General features: G+C 52.7%; 1 protein-coding gene across 3 annotated transcripts in view; it reads right to left on the bottom strand.

Moving 5' to 3' along the window:
• The window catches only part of OSBP2 (oxysterol binding protein 2), a 127,444-nt gene that overhangs the window by 62,996 nt on the left and 41,183 nt on the right, over positions 1-23,265 (bottom strand). The window contains exon 1 of one of the 3 annotated variants that reach the window (XM_065033952.1): positions 6,980-7,559. The exons of the other annotated variants lie outside the window; for them this stretch is intronic. Within the exon in view, the coding sequence (XP_064890024.1) occupies positions 6,980-7,058 (79 nt within the window). The 5' untranslated portion in view covers positions 7,059-7,559. Of the gene's footprint in view, positions 1-6,979; positions 7,560-23,265 lie in introns of those variants that run through there. 3 annotated transcript variants of the gene reach the window in all.

The following is a 23,265-nucleotide window of genomic DNA, read 5'->3' as shown; positions in this document are numbered from 1 at the left end:
CTGCCAAGGAGGCGGCTCGGCCAGCTCAGGAGGCAACGCAACACGTCCCGGTGCCCAAACCGCTGCGGTGCCTTGTCCTGCGCTCACGTCGGGCTCCAACACAATGAGGGCCGAGGGGCTGGCTCCTTCCTCACTTCTGCAAGCAAACGCTCCCCGCTTTGCTCACACTGCTCAAAGTAAAAATGTCCACAACGCGAAACATCTCTACACACCACCACGGACCCCCCCGCGTCGCTGTTTCACCACTGTGACTGGTAAAACCACCCAGAGTGAAGGAACCCAGCCAGGGCACTGTGTGGATACACCCACCTAACACATCTGATAGAGTGCTCAGCCTTTGTTTCGGAAAAGGTGAATCTGACAGCCCTGATAATAGACTTGACACGCTTTCGTGAAGGGACAATATCAGCCACAAGCGGCTGTTGAACGGCTGGCGTTGTAACAGAACATCCACAGCTCTTCAGCGGCGCAGCCCAGTGCAAACTATGGACACTGAGCTCTGGGAGCAGCTGAGCCAGGACTAAACAGCCAAAGAACCAGCGGATTTACCATCTCTGTGCTGCTCCATCTCAGTGAGAACCTTTCTAGCCAACTTGCTTTCCAGAGGAGCTACAGGAGCAGAGGAAACGGCCTCAAGTTGCGCCAGGGGAGGTTGCGGTTGGATGTGGGGAACAATTTCTTCCCCAAAGGGCTGTGGGGCATTGGAACAGGCTGCCCAGGGCAGTGCTGGAGTCACCATCCCTGGAGGGCTGGACAGACGGACATGAGGTTCTCAGGACATGGGGCAGGGACAGGGGTGGGTTATGGGTGGACTCCATGATCTTGAGGGGCTTTTCCAACCAAAACGATTCTATGATTCTGCATCACACACAAGAAACCATAACAGGACATGTCTGTGGGTTTCATGAACCAGGTCTAAGATTTCACCCTCTATTTTGGGCTCCCTCCCTGGGAGGTTTCTAAATAAAACTGGCAAAAGGCTGAACCAACCTTTCTCTCTTTGGAAGCCGCTGCAGCCCTGTCCATCAGTGCGGTACCATAGCCCAGTCAAAGCTCAGTCCAACACTCATTACATACATCAATTTTAAACATTCCTTTAAATGGTTTCTAGCTAGGCCGTGAAATAAATACACACTGGTGTGTATGTAGCTACAGGAATGCATTTCTTCATCTATTTATTTTGTTGGTGCAGCTCGCTGTAGGCGCCCATCACCCACGGCCCCGGTCACTGCCGGGTGCCAGGCTGGGATTTGACTTTCAGGAGATGATTATCACCCCTATCCCCATCCAGTATTAACGACAGATTACATTTGCTGAGCAGGGTAAGTAACCCAGGCACTGGCACCAAACAGCCATTGTCGCTTCTGCTGGGAAGAGCTTTGAGATCCTCAAAATTAACTGAAGATAAGCTAATGATCTTTATCTGCCAGCTGCCTACCGACCTTTTCACGCGCACTAAGTGCAGGCTGTGTGTTCCTGTAGGCCAGCAGTCCCGTGCCCAAGGCTGTAACCTGCTACCAAAATGCAGAATAAAACCCATTATCCAACACAGAATAAAACACTTTGCTCTTTAGAGAAAGATTTCAACACCTCGGCAGCACTGGGCCCTTGTGGCCAGGAAGGCAAATGGTACCTGGGGTGGGTTAGAAGGGGGTGGTCAGTAGGTCAGAGAGGTTCTCCTGCCCCTCTGCTCTGCCCTGGGGAGACCACACCTGGAATATTGTGTCCAGTTGTGGCCCCTCAGTTCCAGCAGGACAGGGAACTGCTGGAGAGAGTCCAGCGCAGCCACCAAGATGCTGAAGGGAGTGGAGCATCTCCCGTGTGAGGAAAGGCTGAGGGAGCTGGGGCTCTGGAGCTGGACAAGAGGAGACTGAGGGGGGACTCATTCATGGGGATCAATATGGAAAGGGGGAGTGTCAGGAGGATGGAGCCAGGCTCTTCTGGTGACAACCAGTGACAGGACAAGGGGCAATGGGTGCAAACTGGAACACAGGAGGTTCCACTGAAATCTGAGAAGAAACTTGTTGGGGTGAGGGTGGCAGAGCCTGGCCCAGGCTGCCCAGGGGGGTTGTGGAGTCTCCTTCTGTGCAGACATTCCAACCCGCCTGGACACCTTCCTGTGTAACCTCATCTGGGTGTTCCTGCTCCATGGGGGGATTGCACTGGATGAGCTTTCCAGGGCCCTTCAACCCCTGACATTCTGGGATTCTGGGATTCTGGTTCTTTTTCCTTCATTTGTCAATGAACCCAGCAGACAAGATCCCATCAGCTCTAACCGAACCAGATCAGTTCTTTAACACACAAATGCAGAAGAGTAAAAACAAATCCCCTTAATTCTACTTCTGCCCTTTTTTGTCACTGTTTAATCACAAGGTTTGCTTCGGTTTCATCTTATGAGCACAAAATACACTATTCGAAGCTCCCCAGAGCCTCCTCTTTTATTTGCCGGGAACCTCCTGCTGAGCAAACCCCTGGGCCTGTTTTCCATTACAAGTCATCAGCATTTTAAACACACCTCAAACAGCTCCTTTTGGGTGAGATAAGTGGATTTAAGGCCAAAAGTTGTGTAGAAAATAACCATTACAGCATGAGGATTTCTAAACGAAAAGTAAAGCCTTCTTGGGAAGTATTTTCACTCCTGAAATATCACATTTCCAAGGGAGAACATCCTCACCAGAGAAGCTTTTACCACACAGCTTACGCATCACACTTTTTACAGTAAATTGAGTTTTAAACCCAATGTTTTCCCAGCTTTGGGGTTCGGTTGGTTGAAAATACATAAAAAAGTATTTACTTGCCATTTCCCAGGGCCAAGACCCCCCTGGGTTTGCTAAACACACTCCGCAAGCAGCATAAGGACACGTCTCCTGCTGTACAGGGGAACCTTTATACACGTCAGGGCAAAGCCTCCCCAAAAGCATCATTTTTCCCTGCGGGAAATAGGGAAAAGATGCTTTTGAGGCAGAAAAACACCATCCCAGCCAGGAAAACAACCCCCAGCTCATCCCGCCGGGATGTGCCAGAGCTGCAGAAACTCCTGCATCAGGACATGCATGACAGGGGACCTGACAAACCCAACAGCCACTGAAATAGAGGGAAAAATGATTCGGGTGTCCCCTCCACGGGGGGACGTGTTGCGGTGAGTCCGCCCTCTGCCCGGGGCTGCGGGGGCACCTTCGTTCACCAGCAAGGCTACCGAAGGACGTCTGGAACTATCCCAAGCGCGCGTGTCTTGCACAGAGAACACGGTCACATTTCACAGGCGCAGGCCCATGATTTCAGCTTTGTGTGAGGATAATTCTGGTTTGGGGCATTTTTATTCTCCGCTGAAGCCCGGTTATATAAACTGCTCTGCGCATCTCTGGTGACACACGTGTCCTTACGTCACCCAGCCAGAAAAATGGCTCGAGAAGAAAGCCAAAGGAAAGGGGACAATCTGGATTTGATAAAAAAAGCTTTTTGTGGTCATCTGCAGCCTGCTGTAAATCCTCAACTGCTGCAATTTTGATTTGACCTACTTACATCCCTCCTTTCTTCGCCTTTTTCCGGGGAAGGAAATTACATTTAGATGGAACAGCTGATTGTGAAGCGATGCTTGAGAGCGGGATGGGGACGCGCGTCCTTGTGGGCTGCGCGGGGACCGGGGCGATTGGGGGCTGGTGTCCGGCAGCTTCACCCCACACACTAATGCAAATTAAACGGGGTCGGCGTTTGGAAGTGGTGACTTTAAACACTTAGAAACAGAGCCATGGAATCATTTTGGTTGGAAAAGCCACTCAAGATCACCGAGTCCAACCATAACCCACCCCTGTCCCTGCCCCATGTCCTGAGAACCTCATGTCCGTCTGTCCAACCCTCCAGGGATGGTGACTCCAGCACTGCCCTGGGCAGCCTGTTCCAATGCCCCACAGCCCTTTGGGGAAGAAATTGTTCCTAATACCCACTTTTCCCTGGATAGAAGACATGTGACTGAAGAAGACAGGACAACTCATCCCTCCTGCCTTCCACAGCCAGCAATGGAGAGTCCAAACCCGAGCAGAGCCTCCAGGCTCCCCTGGGGTCGTGGTGACACATGTTGGGCAAAGCAAACGGCTCCCGGAGGTGCCCGGTTCTCCACTGCCAACAAAGACAACCCTGGGTGAAGAGATCAGGCTTCAGCTTTCAAATGGGATCTAACGTGATCTCACCTCAACAGCGATATGACCCCTAATGAATGTTTGTAGGATTTCCCTCTTATCCTGCCTAAGCCTATTAATTATCCCAAACTACATCAAAGGAGCAGCAATTGGATTTGATGACCGCAGAGGTCCCCATGTGCATCACCCAGTGCCACCGGTTCCCGCAGGAACGGAGACCCCCAGGGGAAGGCGAGCGGGACGGAACCGCGGTGCCGAGCGGGCGCAGGAGTCTCGTGCAGACCTTTCCCACCGTCCGCAACGGACCACGGGGCAACCGCTCCGTCCTGTCAACACGACGGCCTGGAGGAGCCGCTGTGAGCTCCCCTGCTGAATGAGTGAGCTGTATGGCAACGGGCTTACTGCTCACAGCCCAGCCGATGAGCCCAATTCAAGTCCAATGTTAATCATTTAGCTTAAGTAGATGCACGCTAAATGTAATGAGTTATTTAGAGACATAAGGTTGTACGATTTTCAATGTACTCTTTGCTTCATGTTACTTGGTAAGCTGGATTTGCTAAAATTTTAAGCTGTAAAGTTCTGCTCATATTTACCAAAAGCAACTACAAACTCCACTGGACACTTGTGAGATAAGGTCCAGTTTGCACTTTGCTGGGAAAAATGGAGCTGACTGGGGAAACAGCGACCCAGGGCTAATGCGGAGACATTACAGAAACTGCAACACGGGGCCTGTTCTGCACTTGCTGAGCAGAAAGGATTTATTCAGTCAAAGCAGCATCTGCAAGGCCATGGACAATAAACCACGTCCACAGCTGAACAAAACAAAGGCCCACGTGGAATCAGTGAAAAGATCCAACGAGAAGCAAGAAGACCCCAAAGTGAAATATTGTTATTGGACTGAATCGTGGTCTGAATGTCTGCAAAGACATAAAGTTTGTAGTTTCTGTGCTCGGGGGGGACCCCCGCACAGGTACCAGCGCGAACCGGCCCTCCCGCTGTTCCGCTCCATTCAAATCCCTGTCTCTTTCCCGAGAGTTCGGTCTCCTGCCATCTGCTCCACATTCGGCACAGGCGCCTCAGAGCTGCCCTGGAGCTCTGAACACAGACTGCGGGGTGAGCGGTCACCGGGGAGGGGACGATCCTGAAGTTTGCACCGCGACGGACACGGCCCCGTCTGAACGTTCGCGTGGGGAACGGGTGCAGGCCCTGGAGAGCAGCTCACAGCATTCGGCTTGGCACATCTCCCCCATAATAGAGCGAACCCACCACCAAACTCTTTTAAGTCGCGCTTGTCTTTAAGAAATCTAAACGTTGTTCTGCAGGGAGCAGAACCCTAAATTCCTCCCCCGTGACAGGAAGTTCAGAGCATCCTGCAAACCCCCATTTGTCCCCATGGTCCCTGCTCTCTGCTGTGAGGAGCCTGGTGTCGCTCGGCCCCTCCACCCGCGAAGCGACACTGAAGTGCCACTAAAAGGTGGAACCCGCACCCGCAGACCCATTCTGCTTCATTGCAGGACCGACTTACATTACATATATTATATATATATATATTACAGCTCCCCACCGCGCCGGGGTGCTCGGTGCTGACCAAGAAATATCTCCCGGAGAACATCTTTGCCTCTCGCAACACGTCACACTGAAGCACGGACCCAAACACAGAATTGCTCTCGTTGCATCCCAACTGCAACATAATTTGGCCCATAACTAAGCAAAAAACTATATCTAATTTACTGAAATCAAGCAACAGGTCTGAACAGGCTATAGCAGGAAGTAATATACCCATTACGAATAAGCCGATTCTTCTTTTTGATATTAAAAGTGCACAAAAAGAACAAACTATCATAAAATCTAACCCTCTTAGCAGCAGAACTTGGTAGATCTGAATGGGGGGTGATTTAGAGTATTTTTTCAACACCTGATAAAGCAGGAAGAGCAAGTGCCCCACACCATAAACCTCAAAGCAAAGCGAGACAGGACGCCGCACGCGATGGCCCAGAGCCCCGTCCCACGGCAACGCGGCCACGGGCCCGCACGGGGGAGCTTTGTGTTCCGTGTCCCCCGGGGCTCCCGCGTGGGGTGACACAGCCGCTGCACGTCCCGGGGGCCTCACAGCCCCACGGCGCGCCCCAGGCAGCCGCACGGCTGGGGAGGGAGCACACGGGGCTGGATCCCCGGGGATGGATCCTCGGGGATGGATCCTCCAGGGATGGATCCCCCAGCGAGGGATCCCCCAGGGAGGGATCCTTGGGGCTGGATCCTCTGGGAATGGATCCTTGGGGACGGATCCCCCGGGGATGGATCCTCAGAGATGGATCCCCAGGGATGGATCCTCTGGGGATGGACCCTCTGAGGATGGACCCTCAGAGATGGATCCTCCGGGGATGGATCCTCGAGGATGGATCCCCCAGGGATGGATTCTCAGGGGATGGATCCTCAGGGATGGATCCTGCAGGGATGGATCCTTGGGGCTGGATCCTCCGGGAATGGATTCTCTGGGAATAGACCCTCTGGGAATGGATCCTCTGGGGATGGATGCTCGGGGATGGACCCTCTGGGGATGGATCCTCTGGGGATGGATCCTCAGGGATGGACCTTCCAGGGATGGATCCTCTGGGGCTGGACCCTCTGGGGATGGATTCCCCAAGGATGGATCCTCTGGGGATGGATCCCCTAGAGACAGATTCTGAGGGTTGGATCCTCAGGGATAGACCCTCTGGGGATGGATCCTCCACGGATGGATCCCCCAGGGACAGATTCTCAGGGATGGATCCTCGGGGACGGATCTTCCCAGGGATGGACCGGTCGGGCAGCGCGGGCGGGAGGACGCCGGGGAGGCCACTAACCCTTGTGAAATTTATTCAGACAGCCGGCGTTGCAGAAGGAACGGATGGATCCCGGCTCCCAGCAGCCCCTCCCCTTCATCCCCACGGCGGGCTCCCCTGGCAGCGGCCGCGCTACATGGCTGCCAGCGCCGCATGGAAATCAGAGAGAACGGAAGAGCAAAAGAAAATGTCCTTATTCAGCAGCCTCCGGGGCGGCCGCGTCGCTGCACTGACAGTCCCACCTTGCACATGATAAATTCTCGCCACATGCCGTTCGCCGGGCACCCCGGCACCCGGCTCCCAGCGACCATCAAACCACCCTCGTACCAGCATGCACCACGGAGCGGCCCTTAACTCCATCTCTGCCAGAAACAGGCACCGGCCGGCCAAAAAAAGGGGGGAAGAAAAGAACCGGGTCCCAGCAAGGGGAGGTTCCGGCGGGGCCGTCCCTGGAGCGATGCGCTGTCAGGTGTTCTGTCCAAAAACCAAAGCGGTGCTGCTTTGGTGCTAGGAGGATGCTATTTGGAAGCTTGTCCCTTTAAATGCTGCTGGAGGTTATTTTTAGGACACTTGCTTAAAACACACATGAGATTTTCTGTATTTTTATCAGAAACTTCACTATACATTGTACTCGCGCAGTGACATTTCACATCCCCAAAGGCTCCACGGCGAAAGGTCTGAGGTTCCACGACCGCGTGTCCTCCTCGTGTCTATTTTCTCGCCCCTCCGTTGCGGAGCCATTGGATTTTCCCCGCCTTTAGTGTTTTATTGGTCTCAGGAGGACAAGAAAGTCCAGAGGAAAAATGCAGCATAAATCACAGTTGAGAAGAGGAGGAGAAGCTGGACATGCGGCCGCTGTCGAGGATTTACAACTAGTAATAGTTTGTACTGGATAGTTTTCCCCCACTTTAGCTGGGTTGTGAGGCTTTTATAGCAATGAAGGAAAGGCATATATTCCATCTTTTAAATTGCAACCACTCTCTCTGCACATATATTTTTTAAAAAGAGACTTCGCAAGTGTTCTGGGTGGAAAAAGGACAAATTCTGGAAAAGCAAGCTATGAGCACACCGCACCTGAGGCAGGGAAAACCAATGCTGGCAAAGCACATGCATGCAAAAATTGTATTAACTTGTTTGCATGTAGACTTGTGCTTTGGGTAAGAAGCAGATTTTCAAGGGGAAAAAGCCCCACGAATGCAACGAGAAGTGAAGTATTGAAATGGAGAGGAAGAAATGATGGGATTTAGCTTGAAATGAGCTCTTCCGTTTCTGTTAGGAGATGCAAGAAGCAGATGGAGACAGGATCTGTGTTTTGACATTAAGATCAGAGCCAATATGTACATACAGCTATATATCAGTATATGTGTATATACATCCCAAGAGAGACAGACACACAGATATATCATATATATCTCATATACTCATCTTTCACATACAAATACGCTAAACCTCATGTGTGCGCCTATGACCAGCAGAGCTACAATTTCATAGAACCGCAGAGTCATTTTGGTTGGAAAAGCCCCTCAAGATCATCGAGTCCAACCATAACCCACCCCTGGCACTGCCCCATGTCCTGAGAACCTCATGTCCGTCTGTCCAACCCTCCAGGGATGGTGACTCCAGCACTGCCCTGGGCAGCCTGTTCCAATGCCCCACAGCCCTTTGGGGAAGAAATTGTTCCCAGATCCAACCTCAACCTCCCCTGGCGCAACTTGAGGCCGTTTCCTCTGCTCCTGGCGCTTGTTCCTGGGGAGCAGAGCCCGACCCCCCTGGCTCCAAGCTCCTTTCAGGTAGTTCAGAGATCAGAAGGTCTCCCCTCAGCTCCTGTTCTCCAGCTGAACCCCCAGGTCCCTCAGCCGCTCCCATCACACTTGTGCTCCAGCCCCTCACCAGTTTCATCACCTCCTCTGCTCTCTCTCTGGTTCCTCAATGTCCTTTTTATGACGAGGGACCCAAGGTGGAGGCCTCACCAGCACTGAGTACAGTGGCTCAGCTCCTCACAACCCCCAGTGTAACAGCACAGTCCTGCCGGCGACATGGACCGGGACCCTGGAGCCCTTCCCCACAGTGTCGATGAGCAAACACCTCGGACGGTCCCAAGAGGCGATCCGGCTCAGCCGCGTCCTGCCGGAGCGTCCAGACCCGCTGGGCCGCCGCGCTCACGCCAAAGCAGTCAGTTCAGCCCAAGCACATCTGCCCTGCAGTTGGAAGGGACCCATAAGGACCACCAAGTTCAACTCCCTGTATCACCCCTTCTGAGGTCTCCTTGCCCCCCACACAAACCCATGGCACATAACTCAGTGATCTCCACCGTTCACCATGGCACAATGCACTGGATAACTGTCTGCATCGTCAGGGAAAAGCTTTTTTCACCTATTGTCTTGCAAATTCCTTACTCTACGGGTGGTATGAGCAGCATTTACTCTTATGGAGTAACTGCAGGGATGGATCACGACAGCAACGCCGAGGTCGTGTCCACCAGTCCAATGTTCACAAACCATCACAGCCAGCTCTGCATCTCTCCTGGCGGCTGCCACCAAATTCCTCCTGCTGGTATTTCACTCACACCGACATCGAAATGCCTGGAGAATCAGTGTTTGAAACCAGACTGATGATCTATCCCCAAATTTAATTCACTCCGCTCAACAACGGGAGTTTCCTTCATCCCAGGACCAGCAAAAGGCACCGGCCGTGCCGCTCGGCGTCCAGATGGGATTTCATCCGGCTCGTGTTCCATGAGAAACACTCCAATTGTGACGCTAGTTCTTGCTGAGCGAGGAGGTGAGTTGGGTGGGGGTCACCCGGGGAGCAGAACAGACAAGGGTGAAAATGAGGATGGGAAAATGATGACGGGAAAGGAGACAATTCATGTCCCCGTGGCACCCAGAGTCCCCGCGTCACCCCACAGCTCCACCTTCAGCAACACCAAACCATTCTGTTGCCAGAAAACTATATCAGGCTTTAAAAATACACCTTTCCTTGTAATTCTATCTTCCAAATACTTTGTGTGGAAGAAAACCTGGCAGGGTGGTGATTGTAGTTCGGTTTTAGTCTGAGTATTTTGTGTTTTCATTGAACAGTTTGTGTTGAAGGGCCCTTCCCAGCTCCCCAGTGCCCCCCCTGCCATGAGCAGGGACATCTGCACCAGCTCAGGTTGCTCAGAGCCCTGTTCAACCTGACATCTAATTTTTCCAAGGATGGGGCATCTACAACCTCTGGGTGACCCATTCCAGTGTTTCACCACCCTCACTTTAAATTCTTCCTTATATCTCGCCTGAATCCCGTTCCCGCCTGTGGCCACTACCACACACCCACCAGAAGTCCATACACTTCAGTGCGACATTTCCTTTTATCATCATGATTATTCAACTTAAAAAGCACCAACAATCCTTAATTTTCCAGCATCTTCGCAGCTGTGCCACTTCCATCTCCAACGCCCACCAACAAACATATTAGATGAATTCTAAAAATCCAGAGCTCTAATAGGATTAGTGGTACTAAAACGACTCAGGCCCCAGCTCATCCATTAAAAATCGATCTGAAATGTTTTATTTGCAGCAATCGAGCTAATTTTTTCCCCGGTGTGGGGGGATGAGGGGCTGCCCCATGCACCCTGTGAGCCCTGAGCATCACCCACCCATGGCGAGACCCATCGCCTCGTGAACTTACACCTCGGTGTAAGTGTCCGACCAGCTCCAGGGTCTCTCCAACACTTTCCCAGCCCAATGGGCACAGCCCGACCAGCGACGCTGCGGTGGCTCCGACGTGCAGCGCTCAGCCCCCCCGCCTCCCGGCAGCCGGCGCTGATGAACCGATGCCCACGTACCGCGCTTCCCGCAGCACCGCCTCCTCATCCAGCGCTCGGCAGGGAGCAGCCACACGTGGGACTCACAGCCCCGGGGCTGCGACGGGCACACGGTGTCCCCGGGACGCTCCACAGCCGCATCTCTGCCCTTCCCTCGCCTCAGCCCCCTCCTCCTCCTCATCTTCCTCCTCCTCATTATCCCCTTCTCCTCCTCCTCCTCATTATCCCTTTCTCCTCCTCCTCATTATCGTCTTCTCCTTCTCTTCATTATCCTCTTCTCATTTTCCTCCTCATTATCCTCTTCTCCTCCTCATCTTCCTCCTTCTCCACATTATCCTCTTCTCCTCCGCCTCGTTATCCTTTTCTCCTCCTCACCTTCCTCCTCATTATCCTCTTCTCTTCCTTCTCCTCCTCATTATCCTCTTCTCCTCATCATCATCCTCCTCCTCCTCCTCCTCATTATGCTCTTCTCCCCCTCCTCATCTTCCTCCTCATTGTCCTTCTCCTCCTCATTATCCTATTCTCCTCCTTCTCATCTTCCTCCTTATTATCCTCTTCTCCTCATCTTCCTCCTCCTCCTCCTCTCCTCCACCTGTTTATCCTCTTCTCCTCCTCACCTTCCTCCTCATTATCCTCTTCTCATCCTCCTCATCTTCCTCCTCCTCCTCGTTATCCTCTTCTCCTCCTTCTCATCTTCCTCCTTATCTTCCTCCTCATGATCCTCTTCTCCTCCTCATCTTCCTCTCCGTGCTCCTCCTCCTCCCCGCGCCCACACTCGGGCAGCTGCGGGTCCTGCCCGCGCATCCCCAGCACACGGGAGGTACCAAACAGGCCCGGAGAAACCAGAAACTTTGGCAATTGCAGCTGTTTGACATTTAAGAGTTTCTAAGGGAGAAGCACCCAAGGTTTTCACAACCTCTTCTCGGGGCAGAGCCGGGTGCCGAGAGCAACGAGAGCCAGGCAAGAACGGGCTCTTGCCACATTTCAAGCCGTCGTTTCAACAACAAAACTGCCTTAAAATAATTCTGCGGACGTCCGCCCGCATCCAAATACCATATAATAAACTCAGTATAATATACTAGTTATAATAATCTACTGCAGGATATAGCGCTGCATTGAAATACCCTTTCAAGGAATGCCCAAATATATTGAAACAAAGCAAAAGGGCAAGAAAAACCAATAAACACACACCAAAGCCCAGACATATGAATACAGGCGAGACATAAAGAAACAGAACAAACGGGAAGCTTCACACAGCTACAAGCAAACAAGGAATCCTATAAAGAAAAGCATTTCACGCAGGTACCATCAGAAGGCGTCTATAATTGTAGCAGGACAGAGAGGGGATTTGAGAAGCATCCACAGCCCCTCCGACACCGACCCGTCAAACTCTGGAAAAGCCGCTTCCAGTCGGACTTTCCAAGCCCGGTCATTCTCACCCTCACCACGCCGGTTGTTTTCTGCTCCCCCTGCAGACACCGGCACCAAACTGCCGCGTTTCCCTGTGCAAACCCTGCGGCGCGCTGCGAAACACCCGCCACAGCTCCACCGTCTGCTCCCCTTAAAATCAAACCAAACTCGCTAAACCAGCCAAAACCAATAGTTTTGTTTGGCTTTTCTTGCAGTATTTTGCACCTGGTTTTATGAAATTTCATCTTACTGACATCGGACCACTCGGCGATTTCCATAATGTTCTCTCCTGTTCCTCTCCTTCCTTCCAGCAAAAGCCATTCGCAGCAAGAAAACTCTCAAGACTCACAAAAGGAAAACACATTTAGCATTTTAAACCTGCCTACTACCCCGTTTCCCCAAAAATAAGCCCTACCCCGAAAATAAGCCCTACCCTGAAAATAACCCCTAGCGTGATTTCCCGGGATTTTTGAGGATGCTCGAAATATAAGCCCTATTCCAAAAATATGCCCTAGTTACAGTTCATTTTAAAAGTCAATTTAAATAATGTCCAGGCAGCTATACATGTTAAAAAGTAAGCATCTTTTGAAGCAAAAATTAATATAAGATCCTTCTTATTTTGGGGGAAACAGGATAGGTAACACTGCACCTTCCCTCTTGTCCTGTGCGTCAATTATTGAAGGAGTAAAAAGTAAAGAACAAGTAAAATGTAAAATATAATTGCATCTTCGCTCCACTGGCTCTTTGACTTTTCTTATTCCTTTTCTCTCCGCAAGGAACTGATTTTGCTCGAAGCCATTTGTACCGATGCTGGAGGGAAATATCAGGGTAGACATTGAAGTGCTGGAGCGGGTCCAGAGAAGAGCAACAAGACTGGGGAAGGGACTGGAACACAAGCCCTATGGGGAGAGGCTGAGGGAGCTGGGCTTGTTTAGTCTGGAGAAGAGGAGGCTTAGAGCTGAGCTCAGCACTCTCTAGAACTACCTGAAGGGCAGTTCTAGCCAGGTGGGGATTGGTCTCTTCTCCCAGGCAGTCAGCAATAGGACAAGGGGCCATGGGCTTCAACTCTGCCAGGGGAAATTGAGGCTGGAGATTAGAAAGCAATTCTTTGCAGAGAGTGGTCAGGCATTGGAATGGCTGCCCAGGGAGGTGCTGGACTCACTGGCCCTGGAGGTTTTTAAACTGAGATTGGACATGGCACTTAGTGCCATGATCTAGTAAACGGACTGGAGTTGGACCAAGGGTTGGACTGGATGATCTCTGAGGGCTTTTCCAACCCAGTCCATGCTGTGATTCTGCGATTCTGTGAACGGGTGCACAGGGACCCCAGTATAATAACTGACGTCCCAGACCCTCTCCCGCATCCCTTTGGCTGGATTTAGTTTCCCATCATTGCATTCAGCCACCAGCAACAGTCGATTTTTTTTACGGTCAATCAGTTCACGAGCGAAGTTGGAGAATCCGGAGCTGAAACTCTCCCCGCAGAAAAACATCATTTGGGGAAAAACACACTCCCGGTTCCGACGGCGCAGCAAAGGACGGCAGAACTGCAGCTGGTTATCACCGGGGGGATTCTCTTCCCTTGCTGAGAAAAACTCCAACCCCTGGACATCACCCAAAACCCCCGGAACAGCTTCAGACCCATCTCACACCCCGGGTAAACCCCAACCCAGGGACACCTGGGAGCGGAACCGCGGAACCGGTCCGATGTTGGACAGGAAGGTTCTCTCTACAGACACAGATCCCTGCCGGCTCTTCAGCAGCTTTGCCCAACTCTCGGCTTTTTCTTTACGTTTTGCTCCTGCTTTCGTGTATTTTATTTGGCTCAAAAAGCACTCTGTGCGGAGAGAAAACCTCCCTGGGATCCCCCTTGTTTGCACTGAATCCTGCGGTGGGTTTGCATGCTGTGAAAATCTTGAATGAATGAAGAATATGCAATTTACACTCGAGACGGAAATAAACAGAATAGTCAAAATAAGCTTTTTCTAGTGTAAATAGGCAGCTGAAAGAGGTGATTCGTGGCTCTTTGATTGACACAGTTCCGCTCAGACAGCTCGAGCGAGGCTGCACTGCAGGTCACAGCACCCATCACCAGGCACCATCGACTGTTAAACCCCCACACCGCACACACGACTTGTCTGTGTTTGGGTTTCTTAGGTGGGTTCTGCTCTTTGCACCGTCACGGGATGTGGGAACAACGCGAACAGAAAGAGCTCGGAGGGAATTCAACATGCAAGGAACTGGAAAATCACAGAAATGATAAAAACAAACACAAGAGTTCGAGCTGTTACATTGTCCCTTGTCCTTCACAATGTGAAAACCCAACAAAAATTCATCTTGTTGAAGCAGTTTGGCTTGACACGTGTTCCAAAATCTCCATGGGCGGCTACACTGCCCCACGTGCATCAGCACCCAACAGCACATGATTATTTACTGATAATGTGCGGTGTTGTGCTGCTCCCAGTCCCAGTGCTGTGCTGGTCCCAGTCCCGGTGCCGTGCTGGTCCCGGTGCCGTGCTGTCCAGGTCCCAGTGCCACGCTGGGCAGTACTGTGCTGCTCCCAGTGTCATTCCAGTCCCAGTGCCACGCCGGTCCCGGTACCTTGCCGGTCTCAGTGCTGTGCTGGTCCCAGTGCTGTGCTGGTCCCAGTCCCAGTGCCATGCTGGTCCCAGTGCCATGCTGGTCCAGGTCCCAGTGCCATGCTGGTCCCAGTGCCATGCTGGTCCAGGTCCCAGTGCCATGCTGGTCCCAGTGCCATGCTGGTCCCAGTGCCATGCTGGTCCAGGTCCCAGTGCCATGCTGGTCCCAGTGCCATGCTGGTCCAGGTCCCAGTGCCATGCTGGGCCCAGTGCCATGCTGGTCCCAGTGCCATGCTGGTCCAGGTCCCAGTGCCTTGCTGGTCCCAGTGCCATGCTGGTCCCAGTGCCATGCTGGTCCAGGTCCCAGTGCCATGCTGGGCCCAGTGCTGTGCTGTTTCCAGGAATGTGCTGGTCCCAGTACCGTGCCAGTCCCAGTGTCCCAGTCCCAGTACCATGCCAGTCTCAGTGCCATGCTGGGCCCAGTACCTTGCTGGTCCCAGTCCTGCTGCTGTGTTGGTCCCAGTGCCAGTGCCGGTGCCACGCTGGTCCCAGTGCTGTGCTGGTCCCAGTGGTGGTCCTGGTGCCATGCTGGTCCCAGTACCCTGCCGGTCCCAGTCTCAGTGCCATGCTGGTGCCAGTGCCATGCTGCCTGCTCAGGCACTGTGGTGTCTCTGCCCTTGGCTCGCTCTCCCATCCCACAGTGATCTCTGCACCCAGTGTGACTCGTTAGCATGAATCAGATGTTATGAAGCTTTAGTGACACCCAGAGCTTCTCATTTCCCCCATTTTTCAGCCTGGTTCAGCCCCCACTGCCCATACCAGCACCTGACACAACATACCTGACCACTCAGGCGTTTCAGGATGTAGGAAGCCTGAAGGAGTGGTGTGAGGCTCAGGCAGGAGCTCAGAGCTCTGGTTGACTGCCATGGCTCTTGTTTTTTCAATAGTATTACTCACAAAGAAAAAGAACATAGAATCATAATCATTTTGGTTGGAAGAGACACTCAGGATCATGGAGTCCAACCATAACCCAACCTGGCACTGCCCCATGTCCTGAGAACCTCATGTCCGTCTGTCCAGCCCTCCAGGGATGGTGACTCCAGCACTGCCCTGGGCAGCCTGTTCCAATGCCCCACAGCCCTTTGGGGAAGAAATTGTTCCCAGATCCAACCTCAACCTCCCCTGGCGCAACTTGAGGCCGTTTCCTCTGCTCCTGGCGCTTGTTCCTGGGGAGCAGAGCCCGACCCCCCTGGCTCCAAGCTCCTTTCAGGCAGTTCAGAGATCAGAAGGTCTCCCCTCAGCTCCTGTTCTCCAGCTGAACCCCCAGGTCCCTCAGCCGCTCCCATCACACTTGTGCTCCAGCCCCTCACCAGCTCTGTTCCCTTCTCTCAACTCTCTCTAGAGCCTCAATGTTCTTCTTATGATGAGGGGCCCAAAACTGAACACATTATTCAAGGTGCGGTCTCACCAGCGCCGAGAACTGTGGCACATTGTACATGTGTGTTAAAAACAGCACTGGAACACTCGTGGTGGCTTGTGTGCCATTAGGAAGTGGGGAAAAACACATTAAATGAACTGATTTAAATAACCCCTCTCTGACATGCTCTAAAGAAGGCAACTTCTCATCTCCATGTTGTAAAAGATGAGCAAAAGCAGCCCAGGATGGACAAGACGGTCATCTCTGTTGCACAGAGCGCTGGCCGTGACCTCAGCCAAAGTCCTTCATGCAAACGCTGCCATTTCACCTGGTGCACAAGATTTGGTCTTTATTCCCCTTCCACCCAGCCATTCAGGAAGGGGTTAAAGGGAATAAGGCCCATTGAGATGAGCATCTTTATACTGGCACAAGCTGAAGCGCATCAACAAATACACCGGATAAAAACAACCCGAGGAACATCAGCACCAACGCTGGGTGGTGGCCAGGACTGGCTGGAAAAGCCCTCAGCAGGCAAAGCGCCATCTCCTGCGAGCGCGTCTGATCGATAACCTCAGGCTGATCACATTAGTCCACTACATTTCCAATCCCAGACCTTTCCGGGACCTCAATTTGTAGCAGTAGGAGAAAAAGGCCTCAAATCCTGGGGGTGGTTCTGGGCACATCACTCCCAGAAAGGCCTCTCAAGACCTGCCGATATTGAACAGCTCATTGGCACAACCAGAAGCGGCCACAGATGTGCAGGTTTGGGCAGGTCTGGATGATATTCCTGCTCACCGGGTGTCGTGGAGGCACCCCACGGTTCGTTTAAGGGACAACGGGGTCCAAGACAACTTTCATTAAACCGGTGAGAAACAGGGTTTAGCACTCCAAAAGTGACTTGAATACAGGTTCGGATATCGGTTGAGGAAAATTATGAAGGGGCAGCAACTAATACAACAGACGGTCCACAGAGTGCATGCACGTGGCTTCACCAAAACAACAGCGGAGCCGTCCCTGAGTCCGGGAAGAGCCCACACCTGCCTGAACACGGTGTGGGGTTATTTTAAAGGGATACACGTACTCGTATTGAGTACGGAAAGTGTACACTCGCGATTCTGTGAGGGTAAATTTATAATACACTCACAATCCTGTGAGGAGAAATACACGTGCAAATGTGCACGGAATATTACACGTGCTTATGTGGAAGCACGGGAGGAAAATACACTCGCAATTCTGCAACGATTATTTTATACACGTGCTCGTATTGAGCACGGAAAGTACGCGTGCAAATGTGCACGGGAAGTATAAATACACATGCAAATGTGCACGGAACGTAGACACACTCGCAATCCTGTGAGGGTTAATTTTACTCACACATGTGGCAGCAGGGCAAGCGGAGTCTCCGTCCTGGGGGGGAGTGGGGCGGTCAGTGGCTCCTGGCGGCAGTTGCTCAGCTCGTAACTCCAAGAGGTCCCACACAAGGGGCAGAGCCTCGGCGAGAATCCCGTTTTTATAGCCCGATCAGATCTGACTGTGGGCATTCCAGAAGCTTCTCTGCACCCCCACACTGGCTGCGGGTGCCCCTGAAGCCTCCAAACATCCCCCACACTGGCTGTGGGTGCCCCTGAAGCCTCCAGACATCCCCCACACTGGCCATGGGCGCCCAGCGGCTCCCTGGCGCCTCGGCACTCCCTTCTCCTAACAGCCCTGGACAGGGGGCTCTGGGGCCAAACAAAAGAAGCTGTTGGCCTCAAGCAGAGAGAGGGAGATGTGTCTACTCCTTCCATGATGGAGGAGGGAGGGGGAGAGAGGGGGCTTTGCATCCTGCCCACCGGAGGCTCCGTTCAGTCCGCACAGAGCCCGGCCAGACGCGCTGAAGGTGCCCACGGGTGGGATCTACCAGCTCGGGCTTTGGAAAGTGAGATGTTTAATATGAACCAGCCACACACGGACCCTTCACAGTTGGCAAAGCGACCTCCATAGGGAAACTCCTTCCATCCTCGGACTCTCCTTCCATCCTCCAACTCTTCTTCCAGCCCCCCAAGGGTGAAAACAAACCGGTTTAGAGCTTGTGAAGCATCCAATTTTTCTTAAATGATAATAAATTTAAAATAGGGCATTTTTTGCTTTAGTTTATGCTTCGAGGTGTCACAGATAAGTTGCTTTAATTTAACGTTGGATCTTGCAGCTGTAAAACATTGATTGTGAAGGGGGAAAGTATCAGGTGGCTTATGTTACAAGGCATCAACAGTAAATGTGCTTTTTCCTTTCAAATACATATTTATATGAATATATATATATAAAATCTGCTATGTGCTAGTTTGACATTACCAGCAATATGATTAACAGTTATTATAAAGGGTCTTGGCTGTAGAATGGGAACTGGAGACTGGCTATCTTGTTTGTACAGTATTAAATACGCTGTGTTGTTTTCTGAAACATTGCTTTATTGGTCACTTATTTTGCTTGGATGGTTTTAGTGTTTTAATGTGCTACACCAGCAAAAAGAGTGAAATTGCACCTGATCAGCGGCAACGGCTGTAGCACAATGTATCTGTCAGCATTGCTGCAGGATTGGATTGAACACGTTTTAATATTTCCACTAAGCCATTTTTCTTCAGCTTGGCTTACTGATTGCAGCAAAACAAGCTCTGTAAGTTTAGAAACATTGAGTGCGGTTTGAACGACTCGCCAGCAAAATGAAGAATGGCCAGATACGCCTGTTTCGATCCAGGGACTATAAAGCACCGAAGCCTCGCCGGAGGAGACATGAAAGTTTTCTGGGGTAGTTGAGCCTGTTTTGCCACCAGCGTTTGTCCAAATTGCTATCAGTGTCACCACCACGACCCAGGTGTTACCGCAGATCTGCACGAGCGTGGGCACCATGAGGAGCACACGGAGCAGCTGGGCCTGGGACTCACCGAACAACAGGGATTAAATGCCCCAGTGTCACTTTAATCCAGCCCATTTCCAGCGGGGACATTGCCACAAGGCTGTGAACAGAAAACGGGCTGGTGCGGCCCGGAGCGCAGGTACGAGTGCCACGGCAGCTCCCATGGCCGCACCGCGTGGACACACCGGGCTGTGCCAGGACAGCGGCCACCAGGGCTCCCAAAGGGACAGAGGCTGCTCGATCCAGCGCGGTCACAGGAACAATGACAACAGCCTCCGTGGGAAATGAGCAGCTTGGCTCCAACAGCACAGAATCATTGAACCATTTTGGTTGGAAGAGACACTCAGGATCATGGAGTCCAACCATAACCCACCCCTGGCACTGCCCCATGTCCTGAGAACCTCATGTCCGTCTGTCCAGCCCTCCAGGGATGGTGACTCCAGCACTGCCCTGGGCAGCCTGTTCCAATGCCCCACAGCCCTTTGGGGAAGAAATTGTCCCCACATCCAACCTCAACCTCCCCTGGCGCAACTTGAGGCCGTTTCCTCTGCTCCTGGCGCTTGTTCCTGGGGAGCAGAGCCCGACCCCCCTGGCTCCAAGCTCCTTTCAGGCAGTTCAGAGATCAGAAGGTCTCCCCTCAGCTCCTGTTCTCCAGCTGAACCCCCAGGTCCCTCAGCCGCTCCATCACACTTGTGCTCCAGCCCCCCACCAGTTTCATCGCCTCCTCTGCACTCTCTCTGGTACCTCAATGTCCTTCTTATGACGAGGGACCCAAGGTGGAGGCCTCACCAGCACCAAGAACAGTAGCTCAGCTCCTCACAGCCCCCAGTGTAACAGCACAGTCCTGCCGGCAGGGCCTCCACGTGGACCGGAACCCTGGAGCCCTTCCCCACAGTGTCGATGAGCAAACACCTCGGACGGTCCCAAGAGGCGATCCGGCTCAGCCACGTCCTGCCGGAGCGTCCAGACCCGCTGGGCCGCCGCGCTCACGCCAAAGCAGTCGGTTCAGCCCAAGCACATCCACCCTGCAGCCGGGCACAGGGAGCAGAGGCGGGAGGCAGGGGGGCAACCTGACTTATTTTTACCCTTCCTTTTTTAAAGCAAGACGTTCATCTTCCAGCAAGACATTAATCTTCCGGCATCTTTTGTCTGTGCTGCTTACTAACAGATGCCAAGCAGTGAATCAGAGCAGGAAAACGCTTCTGTGGGTCAAGGCTCCCCGAGTTCACGCAGGGCAGGCAGGGCAGGATGAGACCACTTGCTGAGCGGAGTTCTAATAAAATGCAAGAGTTGCAGAAGGCAGAAAGGAAGAGGAGGACCTTTTTATTTACAGACCTTGAGTATCGCGTCTACTCTTTTGTAAGTACGAGGAGCGATGGATCCGAGTCACCTCTCCCCATCCCCTGGGTGGGATGTGACACGGCTGTGCCACGTCCCCGCTGTGCTGTGTGCCCAATGCACCCCAGGGCTCTGTCAGCACTTTAAGCTCTGATCAGTTCATTCAGGGGAGAATCATAAATTGGATTTTTATCACACTGTCATGCCTTCATTCCTCCTTGTTTTCCCTTAACAACCTGTCCAGCTTTAGCTCTAAATGAATATTTAAGTTCCCAGTGAATGAGTTAGTGCCGGAGTGAGAGATTAGTTTAGAATTGGCAAGGCTCCTTAAAGCTGAATTTTCAGTTGAAGCTACAAATCTAATAACCGAGGTCAAAACTCACGGGTTATTCATCTCCATGAATGGCATCCGCGCCACGGTAACGTTATTACAGCACCGTGAGAAGTCATTTCACACGGCAAAAGGCAGGTGTCGGTGCTGAGTTGATCTTTGGGGAAGCCCCTGTGCATCCTCTGCCACCTCCTTCCACCACAGCAAGGAAAACACCCATCAACCACCCGATCCGCCACCGCACCTGCCCACGGCAGCTCAGACACGGCATTTCCTTCCCACCCAAAGGGACACGCGTCCCACCGTCCCCAACGTGCTCCGGAAAATCATGGGTACAGCGGGAGCATCTCCCACTGCTACCAGAAGACATCTCCTGCATCACCAAACCTGTACCATCACAACCACAAAGTGCTTTTGGTAAGCGCCGTTTGTGCTCCATCCTATTTAAACCCCCTCAACCGCCTTTTGAAAACCCCCTTGTAGGTTAGTTTCCTATTTCTTCTTGCTCCATCGTAAACTGCAGTTGAAGGGTCTTGTAACATCTGCAACAGCTTCTCCTCCTGTTCCTGGAGCATCGCTGGTCCTCGCCCAAGGGCTGCTGGTGGGATGTCTGCACGGCTCATTCCTTCTGATCGCTTTAATTAACAGGTCAGTCTGTTAATTAGATCCGCTGTGGCTTCTAGTTGAAGGCGTCCCTACTCGTGGCAGGGGGTTGGGCTAGATGAATTTGGAAGGCCCCTTCCAACCCAAACTGTTCCGTCATTCTATGATTCCAGCAGTAAAACACGCTCTGGCTGAAGACCTTGGGATTTTTTCTAGCCCCCATCCCAAAATACGGACATTTAACTGGGATGCCAAAGAGGAAATCCCCACAAGCAGCAGGTGGTGTTCAGCAGAGGAGCCACCAGCGCGACAGGGACACGTTCCCAGTGATGGCGGTCACCCCCAGCTCCTCGGGGCAGGTCCCGGGAGGGGGTTCCTGTGAGCCACCTCTGCCCTGGGGCCCCCAGAGGCTTTCTCGGCCCTTTCACAGATGATGTTCGGTGAGGTGGGAGGCACTTGCAGAACACTTGAAAAGCCAGGGAAGCCAGCCCTGCTGTCTGCTTCATCCCGCTCATCAGCCAGACACGCTTCAAGGCCTCCAGGATAAAGGTGATTAATTATCTCACTGTTCCCTTTGGTGAACTTCAGCAGACAGATGCGGCTGATCTCCCACGGCCCACACCCCGTCCGGACTAACGACATCGGGTCGTGCAGGGACACACGGACCTTCCCTCCCCGGGTAGCACGGGAGCTGTCACTCCGCAGCCGCAGGTGTCCCTGGCTCGGCTCAGCGTGACCCCTCGGCCAATACGCGGATCCACCGGCCGAGCCGACATCCCAGCAGCGCGCTCGCTGCGGGAGGTTGTATTTTAGACATCACACGGGCTGTGACCTGCAAGAAATACACTGCAAAAAATCAAACACCTGAAGTAAGGACGCAGGGTCAGCGCTAACCCCGCAGCGACAACCTGCACCCCCCGACTCATTCACCAGGACACAGCCACAGAGCCACAGCATCCCAGCCTGGCTGGGCTTGCAGGGCCAGAAGGTTTAGGAAGCCCATTGCGACTCCTTGATGGCTTTTGCAGATGTGGCGTGTGGACCGTGTTGGTAATGGGAGATTCTCTGTGGCATGTGATGGGGCTGTCACCACGTTCAATGTGCAAATGGGCTTGAACCTCTCAGGGATACGTGGAGATGCTCCTGGCACCTGGGAATGGTCCGGTACTTGCCGAGCTGGTGTTGTGTGTCCTCGTGTCGGCCTCCAGTGCCCAGCTGATGAGTCGTTCAGCTCCTGGCTTGGAAGATGTGATTGATTTTAAAATTTTGGAAAAGCTGTGGTCAGTGATCACTTTTCACAGGATCCCAGGCTGGTTGGGCTGCAGGAGCTCTGCAGATCCCCAGCCCAGCGCTGCTCATGCAGGGTCACAGAGCAGATCACACAGGTGGGTCCAGGCGGTTGGAATGTCTCAGAGAAGGAGACTCCACACCCGCTCTGGGCAGCCTGGGCCAGGCTCTGGCACCTCCCAGCAAACAAGTTTCTGCTCATGTTCACATGGAGCCTCCTGTGTTTCAGTCTGTGCCCGTTGCCCCTCACCCTGGCATTGGGCACCACTGAACAGAGTCTGGTCCATCCTCTGACACCCACCCTGAGCTATTGATCCATTGATCAGATCCCTCTCAGCTTCTCTTCTCCAGCTCAGCAGCCCCAGCTCTCTCAGTGTCTCCTCATCACAAAGATGCTCCAGACCCCTCAGCATCTTTGTGTCCCTGCACTGGACTCTCTTCAGTAATTCCTTGTCCTTCTTGAACTTGGAAGCCTAGAACTGCAAGCCACGCTCAATCAGAGCTATGCGAATGAAACTGCTGAGATTTCTAATTGCAGATAACGCATTTCCCAGGACTGCGTGACCTGCAGAGGTGCCACCCAGCCTCAGCTCCTGTGCAGCTTCGTGCCCCAGGACCCACCAGTGAAGGGCTCAGCAAAGCTC

The sequence above is a fragment of the Columba livia genome, chromosome 17 (genome assembly GCF_036013475.1).
Source record: "Columba livia isolate bColLiv1 breed racing homer chromosome 17, bColLiv1.pat.W.v2, whole genome shotgun sequence".
Classification (NCBI taxonomy): Eukaryota; Metazoa; Chordata; class Aves; order Columbiformes; family Columbidae; genus Columba; species Columba livia.
Note: the sequence above shows the minus strand (reverse complement) of the source record. Positions and strands in the feature narration are given on the sequence as shown.